Raw genomic sequence first — 15,508 nt, 5'->3', positions numbered from 1 at the left:
AAATGCGACATATTTTTGTATTTTTTATTAATTTAACAAATAAGCAAACACAGACAAATACAAATAATTATCCAAAAATGTCACAAAAATACTCAAAATTGCACACCAAGGAAAATCATTTGATTTTGAATTTTTTGGGAGTATTTCTCATATAGGGCAAAAATCACGTGCTTACAACATATGTATCACGCATATATCTCATAAACAGGTATACATAGATATACATGTGATACATAAGTGATTCACAAATCATCTTTTTCCATGTTCATTTTCTATTTCGAATTTTCAATTCAAACTACCTCAAAACTCTACTAAATCATCCCAAAATGAGATTTAATCTTTTTAAGATGTATCCAATCTATTCCAACAACACCCACTCAAAAGAAAGCAATTTTTTTTTTTGGCTACAAATAGCTAATTGGCTAATTTTGTACTAATTTACTTATGGGCTGGCATAATTGGTAATTTCTTAAAAATAAATTATTTAATGCGGAAATAAAATCTGAACAAAAATATCCTTTGCTGAAACACAAAAAAAAGCCAGTATTATATGCTAGATTATAGAGTTACTGCGTATAAAACTTCAGCATATTATATTGGAATTTCAGCATATTATTGTAGAATTTTTATATGTTAAAAATTCAAACTTTAGCATATTATTTTGCATTTTTTCGAATATTAACTAAGGGCATATTTGTATAGATTATTATTTTGGCATGAACAAGTAGCTGAATTTCAATAAATTTTTAAACAATGATTAATTTTCAGTTAACAGTTATAAATCAAGCTAATTTTTTATTTCTTCCTCGTACGGTTGTGGTAATCCACGCTATATATGGATCTTGTTCAATCTTAGTAATAATACTATTTTCTTTTTTATATGGAATTCGGATATTCCCCTTGCTAAAAGAGTCTTGCAGCCAGCAGCTCACTCCAGTCCCTTCTTTTTCAACCAACCATCTCTTGTCTATTTTTAGTTTTCTTTTATTGTTTGTTTTCAAGTCTTGTTTTTTTCTTCTTTTTTCTGTCTATCCATCAATGTAACGTTACTCCAATTGATTTGAAAAGAAAAAAATAATGTTTAACGGAAAAAATATGATCCAATAAAACGAGAAAATGTAATCTAAGTAAATTTGAATATGAAAGCAATTTCACCCATTTATCTATTCGAACACTCTTGTAGTTTCTATTTTTCGTAACTCTTTTCATTTTGGAACGTTCCGAATGATATTACTAACATTTTAATAATTCTTTTAATATGATAGTATTGCTAGTACAATATATAAATTAATTTAAATAATAAAATTCAATCAAAATCACGGGATTATAATATCTAAACCAATGCCTAAAATATAGAAAATTTGCCGAAATAACTTCGAGTTTTGCTAAAGAAGAAAATGCTATGTCATAGAAAGGAAGAATGAGACCCACACCACTATGTACAAATGGGTTCTAGGAAGAAGATTCTGCACCAGACTCATATACATAAAAGGAAAAAGAAAAAGAAATATAACTGTCATTCAAGGGTGTTAAAATATGGCATGCAAACGATGAAAGACAAATCGCACCAACTCGATAATTCGAGTCAAATCAAGATAAAACTCCAATAGTTTGATTTGATTTGGTTTGGTGTTGGGAAAAAAATCCGACCGTAATTGGTTTAGTTTGATTTTAACTGAAAAAATTCAAACCGAAACCAAACCAACCCGATATTATATATATATATATGTTTTAAATATATTTAATATATAGAATATTTATTGTAGTGTAGTTTATAAATATCTCGTAAGATATTTCATAATTTTATCGTGTAGCGTATTATCTCAAGTTTGGACTTATAATTTTTGGATGCTCCAATAAGTTTTGTAGTCCATAAATATTAGTTACTCAAATAAACCGTAAACCGAAATCAAATCAATACTAGTGCTAATAAAAAGACTTGCAATTCAATTGTACTACGAATGAAAATTGTGTTGGATATCTATTTTTAGCTTTTTCGTGGTTTAGATAAAATACGTAACTTATTTTTCTTTTAGTGTTTAGTTATACAAATAATAGTACTTATTAGTCGTACATATTTTAGCAACTTAGTAATTTTAAATTATATTTTTTTATTATGGCTTATTAATAATATTTATTTTATGCGATTTTATTATATTTATTATTGAATGTTTTAATACAATATCTTGACTCATCTCATATTTATGTTATTTTATTAAAACACACCTTATATAGTTCTGTCTTACTAGGATTAAAGAAATATTTGGAACACAAATTCTATATTTTATGCTATGAAGACTTAATGAAAAAAATTCGAAAAAACCTGAAAAATCGAAAAACCCGAGAAAAATCAAGATTAAAGTATACGACTTTTATTGGTTTGGTTTGGTTTTTAGATTTAATAACCCAATATAATTGGTTTGGATTGGTAATTGAAAAATTCGAACCAACCCGATCTATGTACACCCTTAATATTTAAGAGCTTTGTTTTATAGATAAGAGCGCAACATGTGATGATATTATTGTCGACAGAAATTTAGTATTTAAGTGAAAAGGGTTGAGAAGTTAGCTCATTACTAAAATAATTGCGAAAAAGCTTTCATAAAAGCATTTGACCTAATTAATAAAGAGAAGAATAAAAACTAATTATATTTGAGTTTACAAATTTCAACATGTATAAAAATAGTAACATATAGTGTACTTGATAAAATAGTCCTACAACTTACCCACACTACCTTTATTAAAAACAACATCAAGCATTGAAATCTTACAAGTGAGGTTTGAAAAGCGTAGTGCGTATTCTTATTAATAAAATAATTTTTGATAGACTCTTCGCTCAAAATAATAAATAAAAAAACAGTAAAAATACATTGTGTGTCAAAAGAAAAGGGCCAAAAATATAATAACAATAAAAGGAGAAAAATTAAAAAAGAAGAGATATATAAGTGTACCATAGAGAGAGGAGTAAAACAAAATATTTATTTGTTCTAAAACCCTAAAAACAACACTACCCCAACCTCTCTTGAATTTGTTTTGTTTGCCAGATATTTTTGGTGTAAACCAAACAGACAGAGAGAGCAGAAACAGCAATGGCCACCATCTCAAACCCAGCAGAGATAGCAGCTTCTTCTCCTTCCTTTGCTTTTTACCACTCTTCCTTTATTCCTAAACAATGCTGCTTCACCAAAGCTCGCCGGAAAAGCTTATGTAAACCTCAACGTTTCAGCATTTCAAGTTCATTTACTCCTTTTGATTCTGCTAAGATTAAGGTTATCGGCGTCGGTGGCGGTGGTAACAATGCCGTTAACCGTATGATTGGCAGTGGCTTACAGGTTCTTTATCCCTTTTTCTTTTCTTTTTATCCCTTTTTGTGTTTTTCAAAATTCTTTCTTATTTGTGTCTTCTGTGCTACCCGTATATATAAATTTTGAGTCTTGCACTCCCCCTTTTTATGTAATTTCAAAATTTTTGTTCCTTTCTCATGTCCAGTATATAAAAAAAGGGTCTTGGAATGCTTTTTTTTATTTTTTATTATTTGCTCTTCTTGTATGTACCTAATTTAAGCAACTCTTTTCAAATTAGCTAGCAATTAGACCCCAGAAGTATTTTTGAGGACAGAAATGAAAATAAAAAGAAAAAGAAAATTTGGACTATGTTTCACCAAATTGCATTGTTGTATGGACTGAGTAACCAATGTGGTAGCGAGCATTTTCTTCCTTATCATTTTGATCTTATTTTAACTGTTATACAAGTTATGAATTTTGATAATTCTAATTATTCTGAAGTTCTAGTCACTTTTTAGTTTTTATTTTTATTTTTGATGGAGTACTTTATATGAAGAAGAATTTTAAATTATCAACCTTCAGAATATGACTGTTACCTGCTCCAGAATACAACAAATTGCGTTTCCAGCTTCATTAATTTGTTTTTGGAAGGTATTTAAGTGGAGAAGTCAAGGGGAGGGCCCATTATCCACCGAGGTTTGAACCATACGCAGCCATTGGTCCTCGGGATTTCTTGGGTATAAAAGAAAATGAAGAAATGATAACGGCTCTATGTTTTATAGGATTTATCCAAGAATGGCGAAAACATGACTTGAGATCATGTTCTACGCTTTGTCCCTGTGGTTACTTTAGAACACAGGAACTCAAAATCAATCGTCTTCGTTCGTTTGACCTGAGATTTCTTTTTGTCTCTTAGCAACCAAGTAGTTACACTTGGATTCTCTGTAACCTCAAGTGAAATTTTTTGGACATTGTATTGACTCCCTTATTCTCTTGTCATTGCTATCTAATTCACAAAGTTGCATATGTATTATCATTGGCTTGGTTTACAAATCCGTGTCACGAAGAAAAGCTAGAAATCTCCTTACTTGTTTGTTTGATCTGGTCGTTATCATCCTCCAGTTTGCTTTCTTTTAGTGAGAATTAGTTGGGGCACCTATGTCATGATCCCATCCCTTCATTTCACATGATGAATCTCATTGTTGCATGTCCAAAACTAGGGTGTTGACTTCTATGCTATAAACACGGATGCTCAAGCACTGCTGCAGTCTGCTGCTGAAAATCCACTTCAAATTGGAGAGCTTCTGACTCGTGGGCTTGGTTAGCATTCTTCTGTTTCATTAATCAAACATTGTACTAGTTTTTTTATATTTTCAATCTCAACCATGTTAAAATAACTTCGGCGGAAGCTAACATCAAGACAGTTATACTCTATCCTGACTATTTAAAATGACATAGTATTACTTTATCTATATGGCATCACCTGGAGTCACATGTTGATCTAGATGTGGATGCTTCTTGTTTTGCTATTGATTTTGAGGCTTGTGTTTAACAGTCTAACTTGTTAAACACTTTTATGCTTCTTGATAAGCTAGTTAACTCTTTCTTTATTTGATGTAATGATTTGTTACTTAAGTTGCTTCTTGAAATGCAGGTACTGGTGGCAATCCTCTTTTAGGGGAACAGGCAGCAGAGGAGTCGAAGGAAGCCATTGCAAATTCTCTAAAAGGTTCAGATATGGTGTTCATAACAGCAGGAATGGGTGGAGGTACAGGATCTGGTGCTGCTCCTGTTGTGGCTCAAATAGCAAAAGAAGCAGGCTATTTGACTGTTGGTGTTGTCACATACCCATTCAGCTTTGAAGGACGCAAAAGATCCGTGCAGGCAGGTGCCATTTTCAGCTCCTTGGAGAATAGAATTTTGCTTCTTTTTCCTAGACTTTTTGGGGATTTTTCATTTCACAACAACTAGAAAATGTTAAAGCATGTTAGGATGTCCCAGCATAAAAAGGGAGGAATATTTATTTCACAACGGAAGAAATTGCTATAAAATAAAGAATAAGCAATTGGAAAGGCTATTTTTTTTCTAGTTCTGGTTTAACTGGCTGCATCACTGTCCAAAAACGGGACATTTCCACTTAGAGGTGCAAATCTTTTATGAAAATGCATTTTCAATTTCTGTTGATTAGTGAAACATGCTTGATGTGAAAGGGAGTGAGGTAAGGATGAAGTTAGGAAATGAACATAGTATTGAGTTGTACGGTTGCAAGTTTAGGGATGAAATATTGAGATGCGTAAGGAAACTCATATTGTATAAAGCGTCAAACTTAAGCTAACATTGATGAACTCTAGACATCTAGAGGGAACATAATAAAGCTTCAAACATATGTTAGATAGCTGTCATGCTTAGGTGTATGGGAATATTTCCTTCACTATTAAATGACTCCCAAAATATGGTCCTTCGAATACACCTCTGCCTCAGCCTTAGGATGATTAGTCTTCAGTATCTCACTCGTAGAAGGATGACCATAGGAACTTTCTGTAGATTAGGTATCGTTTGTAGAGAATCATATTATGTTGTAGATTCTCTTCCTTTCTACCAACATACCAATATCTAAACAAATTATAAGACTCTTGGCAAACACCATAGCTAATGTAATTGTACCAACAAAACTTCATCTATAAAAAAATGTAATTGTACCAACAAAACTAAACCTTTTCTCTATGCCTCATTTTAATCCCATTATGCGCTTAACCTGGGTATTATAATAACTGGAAGCGCTGAAAAACATTTGGCCCTTGATGGATCTAAAGGAAATGGATTGCTCTCTAAGGCAAAAGTGTTCATATGCCTAAACCTGAACATGATTCTGACTTTTCTAACTGGCTGATTTTCTTTTCTGCGCCAATATCCTATGTTCCTTATCATTAAAAAAAAATTGTTTCCATGGCTATGTTTTATGCTCCTATCATCCATATCCTTTCATGTTTCTAATTTTAACTTATTGACCGACAGGCTCTGGAAGCAATTGAAAAACTTCAGAAAAATGTCGATACCCTTATAGTAATTCCCAATGACCGTCTGCTAGATATTGCTGATGAGCAGACACCACTTCAAGATGCTTTTCTTCTTGCTGATGATGTATTACGTCAAGGTGTCCAAGGAATTTCCGATATAATTACTGTGAGTTCCTTTGTCGAAATCCAGTATATCTCTCTTTTAATGATATACTGAAATTCTTTGTTGTGTTATACAAATGTATAACGTCATCGTACTGGTTTTAGTTACTTTACTAAATTCTCAAAAAAAACACTTGCGAACACGCGCTGGCATAAAAAAGAGGCGTACTTGTTTTTCTAATCAACATAGCATTTTCTGGGACTGGACGTTAAATGCAAAAAGGTTCAAGAGTAATGAACTACCATCCAGTTGCTTCACTGTCTTAACGAATCTACTATGATGGACTTTTTCTGTATTAAATAAAATATTGCAGAGGTTATGTTCGTTTAATTTCTCATGAATGGCTTCAGAAAAGAGCTTTTCCGATTAAAACAGGACTGGTAATCTACGTATTTGCAACTTAGCATGTTATAGACGTTATCGTATTATGTGCTATAAATCCGGATAAATTATGAAGTGGTCCTTCTATTTGCAGATACCTGGGCTTGTAAATGTGGATTTTGCCGATGTAAAGGCAGTGATGAAAGATTCTGGAACTGCTATGCTTGGAGTTGGGGTTTCATCAAGCAAGAACCGTGCTGAAGAAGCAGCCGAACAAGCAACTCTTGCCCCTCTAATTGGATCGTCTATTCAATCTGCAACTGGGGTAGTATATAACATTACAGGAGGAAAAGACATAACTTTGCAGGAAGTGAATAGGGTGTCTCAGGTGATGATGAGTGTTGTTTTCTTTCTTTCTTCCCCAGAAATATTAAAGAAACCTTCAGCTCTGTTTGGAAAATGAGAATGATATTTGTAATGCTGAAATGCTGGCAATATTTCTCACAGGTTGTTACCAGTCTGGCTGATCCCTCCGCTAACATCATATTTGGTGCTGTTGTGGATGAGCGCTACAATGGCGAAATACACTTGACCATAATTGCAACTGGTTTTACCCAGTCTTTTCAGAAGACTCTTCTCTCTGACCCACGAGGTGCAAAGCTTGCTGATAAGGGCCCAGTAATCCAAGAAAGCATGGCATCACCTGTTACCCTGAGGTCATCAACCTCGCCTTCGACAACATCACGAACACCTACTCGGAGGCTGTTCTTTTAGCTCCTTTATATAGTTTGTTACGGCTTCATTTCTCTTTTCTCACTCTTTTTTTTTTTTTTGTAATTTTTTTTTTATAACTTTCTTTGTATTTACATGTTCTGCTGATTGGTGTTTGCATTTGGCTGTAGACATAGTGATGATTCTTATCAAATGCATCACATTCACACTCTGCTGTGCTCTCTTATGATTTGCCTGTACAGCACGTTTTTGCCTGTAAAATTTCGTTACCTGTTGATTTCCTCTCTAATGAACATGAGACTCGTAAATTAGCCACTTTGGTTGGAAAAGTTTGTTCTTACATGCTTAGTATCTCTTAATTATGCATAGACCTTCATAGTTTATGACTATTCGCTGCGCAGTTTGGCAAAAATCACCCTGCTGGAGTTTATATCAATTTGTTGGTATGAGATCGTCTGAATATCTAAAAACATTTATTATACCGTATATGTACCACGCATGGTACAACTCAACAAGTATTATAGATCTTGTATAATTGTATTTCCTTCAGTATAACTTGGTCAAGTAACAGCCTAATCCCATTCTCAAACCAAACAAACCCCAAGGTATTGACCATTTCAGGGAAAATTCTAGAACATCCAAGTTTCCTTTTTTTTTTTTTTTTTTTTTGCAAGCCTAATTCAACAATCCAAATAGTTATTGCAATCTAGCTATACAGGGTACGGCACAGAGAGAATGATAACGGCAACTCAACTAAAACACTTCTCCTAAGGGGTTGGCAAAATATCAAACTAATCAGTAAATTGAGGACATACGCACACTTTTTTGAATAGAGACGCATGATGTAAAATTGTAAAGCATTATGCTTGCACATTTCATATTTCTACGGGAATCGCATTTAAGGTATGGGGTCAAAAAGGGAAAGATGCAGTACATATTAGAACACTATAAGTATATTACTCATAAACGTGAACAATCACAGTTGCCATTCATTTATGCAACCTGCCTTCCTATTACAGCCACTACAAGATGATCACAAAAAGAATGACAACTCAGGTGAAGGTGCAAAGAATAACATATTGTCACCAAAATATTCAAATAGAGGTGGCAACAAATTTGCTGCATCCATATCCTTCTTTGAGGCCTGACCAAAAGCAGCTGGTGCTTTTTGGATTTTCCCACCAGCAATCTCCCTTCTGCTGGATCTCATCCCATTGTTCGCATTCTCATTTTGCAAGCCTTGTGGCCCTGATGATAAACTCGCATCTGTAACACCCAGGGTTGTGGCATTTCCACCAATAGCTCCTTGTATGCCTACTGGCAAAGAACTTGATAACATTGGACTTGCGGGACCATCTGTCATTAATTTCTTGGGTGGGGGCTGTGAGATCATGTCGTCCATGCTCGCTTTGCGTTTATCTAGACAATTATAAAGAGGCATTCAAAAAGTGCATTATAACCAAGGATGACAAAGATAACGTTTAGCATTGCTTAGCAATTGGAGCCAGAAGACATCCATGGAAGAGGACTTCCAAGAAAGCACGGCAGAACCAACAATGCAAAAGCTTATAGGGAGATACAGACTTGCACAAAATTATATTTCTGCACAGTAAATGCTTTAAGATATATAAGGGGTTACTGAGTTACTAATTAGTACGGAGTATCTATATACTACGTGAAAACACTAAAAAATCATTCAAATGTGTTTCAGACAGGAAAATGCTTGTGCTCTGAAATTTAGCATAAAATTTCCACGTTATCCCACAAAACGATGGCAATCTGATACGGAAACAAAATATAAATCCACAGATCTGTTTGACAAAACATATCATTCCCAAGACCATTTTTAGGGACAGTAAAGGCAGAAAGACATGCTTAGTGGACAACTTAATACTACAACTTCAAAAAACCTGAATGATTAAAAGTTGTAGTTATTGACTGTAGCAAAGGATGGCTACCTACTTGACAATGTTGTTGCGACTTTACATTTATTCTTCAGGAATATCCAATTCGATGGAGATAGAGATGCAGGAAGCATCTTGAAATGCTCATACATGCATAGACCTGCAGCGGACTGTGAACGAAAACACAGTTGGAAGAGTTTTTATCAGTGAAGCAGAACATTAATCCTAAAAGCCAAAATTCATGTTAGGCAACATAAAACATTACAAAGAATTAAGATGACAAATTGATATGAAAAACTCTTAGAGCATTGCAAACAAGTCACCATCAAGGCTCCATATACACGCCAAGCTTCATGTCTCTTCATTTCATTTTTTTGTTTCTCAAGCTGCATTTCAGGCTCCAGCAATCGCAAATAAGCCTCAAGATTCGGCAGCACAAGTAGGCGAACCTACACAAAATTCATAAACATCACAGGTTGCAGCTTAAAATTTATAAATAATAAAAAGATGAAAATAAAATACAGGGATATCAAGGAAATACCACACCAGATCCAAGAGCTGCTAGCCCTTGAATTGCTCCATAATGCTGGGGCAGTGCCTTAGTTGGGTCAAGATAAGCATGCAGCAAAGTCTTCGTAATACGTGGCTGGAGACTGTGATACACATGACCATAGCTGCACAGCTTTAACTTGTGAGCAACACAGTTCCAATTGATAATATGGAGATTAACCAATATCATGGGAGTAAAAGATCAGCAATTGCTAAGCACCGTCATTCGAGCAGATTACGAAATGATTTACATGTGTCAACAATTATACAGATATAAACCACCCTCTTCCGCTGGAACCCAATAATAATAGTAGACATCAGAGGAGATGCATGCCTTTTTAGCCTTTGATGAAACAAAACCAAGAGAATGACTGAATAAAGAGATCCCTACCGCCTGCATATTAAAGCAACCAACTTTGCTGTGAAGTCCCTAAGTTGCCAATGGTTATCAGAGAATTTATTCCCCAACCTTTTTGCAACAAGGCATGTCATTACAGATGGCATCGACTGGTGCAGCTGGAAAGATAAACAAGAAAATCATCAGATGCAACTATGGGAACATCATTCAGACCCAAAGTAAAAGTTGCAGAATTAAGCCCAAACCAATTTTCCAATTATGTAAAAGACACCAATTTAATGAACAAAGTAATTTAAGAACTTATTCAGAATAAAGAAAATCTAATATTGTCCATGAAAGCGGACTCCATCTCTTTTTTTTATGGACATCTGCTTATTGTTTTATTTGGCATCTCCTTAGAAAAAAAATAAAGGAATAAATATCATTAAAAAAAATTTAAACACGGTCATCAAGGATAACCAGCTTTTTAAAGACAGATTATAAAATTTTATCGTGCATTCCTGGAATAAATTAAGGGATAAATAAATTGAAGCAAATGGTACTGATGTATCAGCTAGACCCACATAAGGTTCAATATGTAAATGAGAATTCTGAAGAAGGCTCCAGACCAGCCTCATCAAAGCAAAAAGGAGATCAAAATTATTCAAATTCCGTGCAACCTGACATAAAACAGTAGTATCATTAGATCATTTATCTGTGACTTACAAATATTACATTGCTGAACTTGAATCTTAGACTTACCTCATCAGCAACAAAATAAGTGAAGTAAGGAACTAAAGGATGAAGCCCAGGGTCTGTTGCTAAGCTTGCTAGAGCTTCCTTAAAGAGAGGGGAGTTAGATTTATTCACGGTAAGTTCTGTAATCTTGTCATAATAAAGCTGCAAAACAACCAAAGATGCATAAGGATAGAATCATATAGGATGAGCAAACATGACACAACCATATTAGTATAGTTGTACCTGAAGCTCACGGGATAAGACATGCTTAACAGGTATTTTAAGATCAACAGGAACTCCATCCTCCTTATACTCGGACTTTCGGTTATCAGCGGGCGGAGCAAGTGCTGCCATGATATTAATCTATCAGTCACAAGTATAAAATATTTTTTGACAAGAGTAGGTCTCAACATGTAAAATATCATCTGTAGATACATATTTTAATTGGTTCTGTTTCATTGCTATCTTCTTCCATTTCTTTACAGCCACAGGGAAGACAAAGAAATTAAAAACCAGGACAATTAAGGGAATGAGAATCAATATCACATTTGATAATACAACGGGTAGCAATCAACAGATAATTGGACAAACCATCACCTATGTATGTTGACATGTCTACACAAGCTAATTGCTGCTAAAGTTATTGTAAAAGACGAACCTTCAAGTGGAGGGTTTTCAGGAATAGCAGGCTGTACCCCTTCTATAGCTAACCAGTGAGCAAAAAGAGCAGTATCTAATGGTGCTTTCGGCAAAGGTGCTTCGATCACCTAAAACACAATAAGAGAAACTTACCATAAGCATGACTTAAAGTAATCTAAAGGGTAAAGCTGGTAAGGGACCTAAGATATCCAAAATTTCTTACATCTTTGAATTCTACATCCTTCTCTTCGATATAGAACAAATCCTTATGCCCAGCAGCTCTCCTGAACCGCAAGGGATCTCCTGAAGCAAAACCATATATTGGCTGCCCAAGGCACACCGACATAAAGGGAAACAACATCAATGAGATTGAGAACAGACAGTTTCAAGAAACCAAAAAGGACTAGGCAAGGGCAATGACACATTACATCCGAACCACGCCAATGAGCACCACCGGATGTACATTAGGGGCCGCAGCCCAGGAATGTACATTAGGGTTTAACATAGGGGTTCGGCATTTGGCCCAAACAGAAACTCACTAAATGTATAGAAATATTAAATTCAGAACCAAGTTACTCGCACTTGAGGTTGTTGTCCTACAATCCAGAACCATAAAGTTCAAATCCTGGATCCGCCTCAATAATATGTGAGTTCAGTGATACTCCACATACTTTACACACCTGGATATGCCTCAGGCAATGAGCAATAGAGTTGTAAGGGAGAGAAGAGGTACGTACCTCCACATTTCTTAAAGTGAGTGCAGAATCGACATCATCAGTAGATAAAGTAGTCCTTTTCGAATGGCGCATACATTTAATAGCCTCCTACATTATCGAATTATTCAAATTAACATAAAGTGCGCGATAACCACTATAAAAATCACAGCATTTATGTTCTCAAACTAATCAGGAACAGCAAAATCTAGAATATAAATTAATGCGAGCTTCACCTGCATAATTTCACGAATACGGTACTCGACATCGGCGGCGAGAGCAGGCAAGACATCCGGTGATAAATTGCTTATTCCTATGCTCTGTGCTATCACTTCTATTGTCTCTTTCGGCACTATGCTCATTTCTATGCTGTTTCAGTGACAATTTCAGACGTAGGGTCGAGGGGATATGCCGGAGCAAAGAAAGGTGGAAGAAAACACCAAGTGGAACAAATAAGTAAAACAATTAACCGTGTGTTCACAATAAAATTTAGTTAATTTATTATTCGCAAATTTAATTTCGTTAAAGTCAGTTAGCTTTGAGTTTTATCTATTCGTCCGCTTATTACTAGTATTAGTATCCGTACCCCGCCTTGTGCAGAGAATAATAAATATAAGAATTTTTTATAAGAAAATATATGTTGGAAAAGACGGTAGATACAAAAGAATATGGAAATGCTATTATTTTTTGGAACATATAATCAAACCTCCCTGTAAATGACCAAATTAAAACGAAAAATATAATCACAAATAAAATATAAGAATAAATTTTATAAACTTATTGTATCTTTCCTATCAAAATAGAAAGTATGGCTGCATTTGTTACCTAACGCATTGCCGTAATGATAGCAGATGGATTGCCAAAAAAATTAGTGGTCCGCCTTGATATGAATCTCATTTTAGAATCTAATTTTAGACACCTTGATACTTTAGTGGCCCGCTTGTACACTATGCAAGTTAATGTAATGTGAGAGTTAATAGGAAAACATTAATTGTTCCTAAATTGTTGAAAATAATATGGATGTAATATATAAACAACATTATAGTAGTTCTTGCAACACCAATCACCAGAAAAGCCAAAGTAACTTTACCTCCATAATTCTTTAATTATATTATAGAAAAAAACGTGAAAAATTATAGTCAAGAACAATTGACAGAATATTCAATAAGAATACTTTAAATAAAAGATCCATGCTCACTTTAGTATCTTGTTATTGTAATTGGATACATGCTCCACCATATCAAATCAATTATCAGGGACTACATTTGAGAGTAAGTGTCATTATAAAAATATTGATTTTTTAAAGATTGTTACTGGATGCAATAGAACCAAGAGCTTCAGCTGAGGACAACATGAACTAATTTCAGCTCAAGACCGACAAAATAATTGAGTTTGCTTGCATTTAGGACTATTAATCCATAACAATAGACAACCAAGCAAAAACTTGTAAAATATGCTATGCAAGTGTAAATTAACTAATCAGCTAATGCAATGTAATGGTGTTTCCATTACACGCCTTAAGTTCATTAGAATGAAAGAGTACTAAGGTTTAAAGCCAAAGGAATGAAGCACATTAGTCTGACTTTTTTGACCAGTAAAACCTCTGATTCAGTGGAGATCAAACAATACACCAATAAGAATATAGCAAACCATCAATAAGAAGACAAATTGTATTGCAGAGGTAATAGCTTAATAGTCTAAATTGTATTTTTTTTTTGTAACACATAAAAGAGGTAGCAATAAGAAGCAAAAATTGGCACCCTACATTAACTTTGTATTAATCAAACAAATAGAAGGAAGAGAGCCATACCTGACCCGACTACTTGTGCACCTAACCAAGTACTTATGCAAGTAGGAAAGACTTCTCCATCCCAACAGTCCACGATACAGCTGCAAGCTCTCATTTTTTGATCCCAAATGTACCCCACAACTTTTCAGTCTTTCCATACTTTTATTCACTAAATCCTTACTCACCATAAATCCATTAAAGTATGGTTGAATTTGATCCACAAGTTCATCCCGCAAAGTTGCTAAAATCATGTTCCTCATGTATGTTTCATGGTAATAGTTCGATTTGATTAAATATAAAAAGTCATATACAAAAATATAGGAAGTTATATTGTTAATGTATAGTTTCTATTACAAAGTTTAGTGCATACACTTCTGGTTGTGTTTATAAGCTGCAGAATAATTTCCCTGTAAATACAATTCTTGGCTCAAAACTTTGGTCCAGACAGAACAAAAAAGCTAATTACTCTAACTGAATGACTTGCGTAGTTAAAAGTAATATCATGAATATCAGAAAGATCGGTTCCTATGTACATATTATCCATTCCACATGCAGATATACAAATTATTATTACTGGAAGTAACAAACAAATATGGCAAAAGAAAATTGAAGATACTGTTTTGATGAGGAGGACGAAGAAAACTGCAGCAACAAATGGTAAGTTAATGCTAAATATATATGTAAAGCAAATCCATTATATTGGAGGGCATAAGAAGCTTCATTTCAAACATACAAGCCTCAATGACATATGATCAAAGAAAGATGTACAATCATGCGTTAGAGATATATAAAGTTAATGTTTAAGTGCAAGTCCAAACCAATACTCGAACTTAACATGTGAATCATCGGAAATTCTTATAAACAAAATAAAAAGTCAGCACAAATCATGAACATAGCAAAAGGGCTACTGTATATTCATCCGGGAAGTTTACAGAGCATATTACAACAAAGGGCTCTTATACAAAAATAGAAACCTAACCTATTTTCGGGGCCACATCCCCGGGAGTGCCATCTTCATCCCCGACAACTTTATCTTTTGGAGCCTTTTCCCCTTCAGAAGCATCTACTTCACTTTCCTCGTCCCCGGAGCCACTCACCACGTCCTCATCATTAGAGGAGATAAGAAACCTAGAATCGGTTTCCCGTGCTTGTGCTTCGACTATCTCCTCGGCAAGGTCAAATCCTCGAGCACGAACTTCCTCGAGAGTATCCCTCCGGACTTGACACTTAGCCAATTCACTGCTCCGTATTTCCCGGTTTGAGGCCGCCCTCAACTCAGCTTGAACAACCGCTGCTTCTCTCTGGTATATGGCGATGGATTT

General features: G+C 34.6%; 2 protein-coding genes across 3 annotated transcripts; one reads left to right on the top strand and one right to left on the bottom strand.

Moving 5' to 3' along the window:
* The first annotated feature begins 2,995 nt into the window (after window positions 1-2,995).
* On the top strand, window positions 2,996-7,832 carry LOC104216654 (cell division protein FtsZ homolog 1, chloroplastic-like). The gene is made up of 6 exons (XM_009766766.2): window positions 2,996-3,332; window positions 4,505-4,604; window positions 4,939-5,168; window positions 6,300-6,467; window positions 6,940-7,173; window positions 7,293-7,832. Exons 1-6 carry the CDS (start codon window positions 3,090-3,092, stop codon window positions 7,557-7,559), a joined length of 1,242 nt encoding a protein of 413 aa, XP_009765068.1. The 5' UTR covers window positions 2,996-3,089; the 3' UTR covers window positions 7,560-7,832.
* A 620-nt stretch (window positions 7,833-8,452) lies between these two features.
* LOC104216655 (transcription initiation factor TFIID subunit 6-like) lies at window positions 8,453-12,845 on the bottom strand. 2 transcript variants are annotated; one of them, XM_009766767.2, is made up of 12 exons: window positions 12,634-12,845; window positions 12,422-12,508; window positions 11,908-12,009; window positions 11,704-11,812; window positions 11,289-11,392; window positions 11,070-11,207; window positions 10,892-10,987; window positions 10,362-10,486; window positions 9,963-10,095; window positions 9,745-9,870; window positions 9,480-9,591; window positions 8,453-8,936 (listed from the first exon to the last, which is right to left on the bottom strand). In XM_009766767.2, the coding sequence occupies exons 1-12, from the start codon at window positions 12,757-12,759 to the stop codon at window positions 8,551-8,553; spliced, it is 1,644 nt and encodes a 547-aa protein (XP_009765069.1). In that variant the 5' UTR covers window positions 12,760-12,845; the 3' UTR covers window positions 8,453-8,550. The 2 variants fall into 2 exon arrangements, with proteins under 2 accessions (XP_009765069.1, XP_009765070.1); XM_009766768.2 differs by having other exon boundaries at window positions 10,937-10,987.
* Window positions 12,846-15,508: the final 2,663 nt, after the last annotated feature.

Source organism: Nicotiana sylvestris, chromosome 7 (genome assembly GCF_000393655.2).
Source record: "Nicotiana sylvestris chromosome 7, ASM39365v2, whole genome shotgun sequence".
In the NCBI taxonomy this organism is placed as follows: Eukaryota; Viridiplantae; Streptophyta; class Magnoliopsida; order Solanales; family Solanaceae; genus Nicotiana; species Nicotiana sylvestris.
The sequence above is the reverse complement of the archived record's forward strand: the minus strand, read 5'-3'. Positions and strand labels throughout refer to the sequence as shown.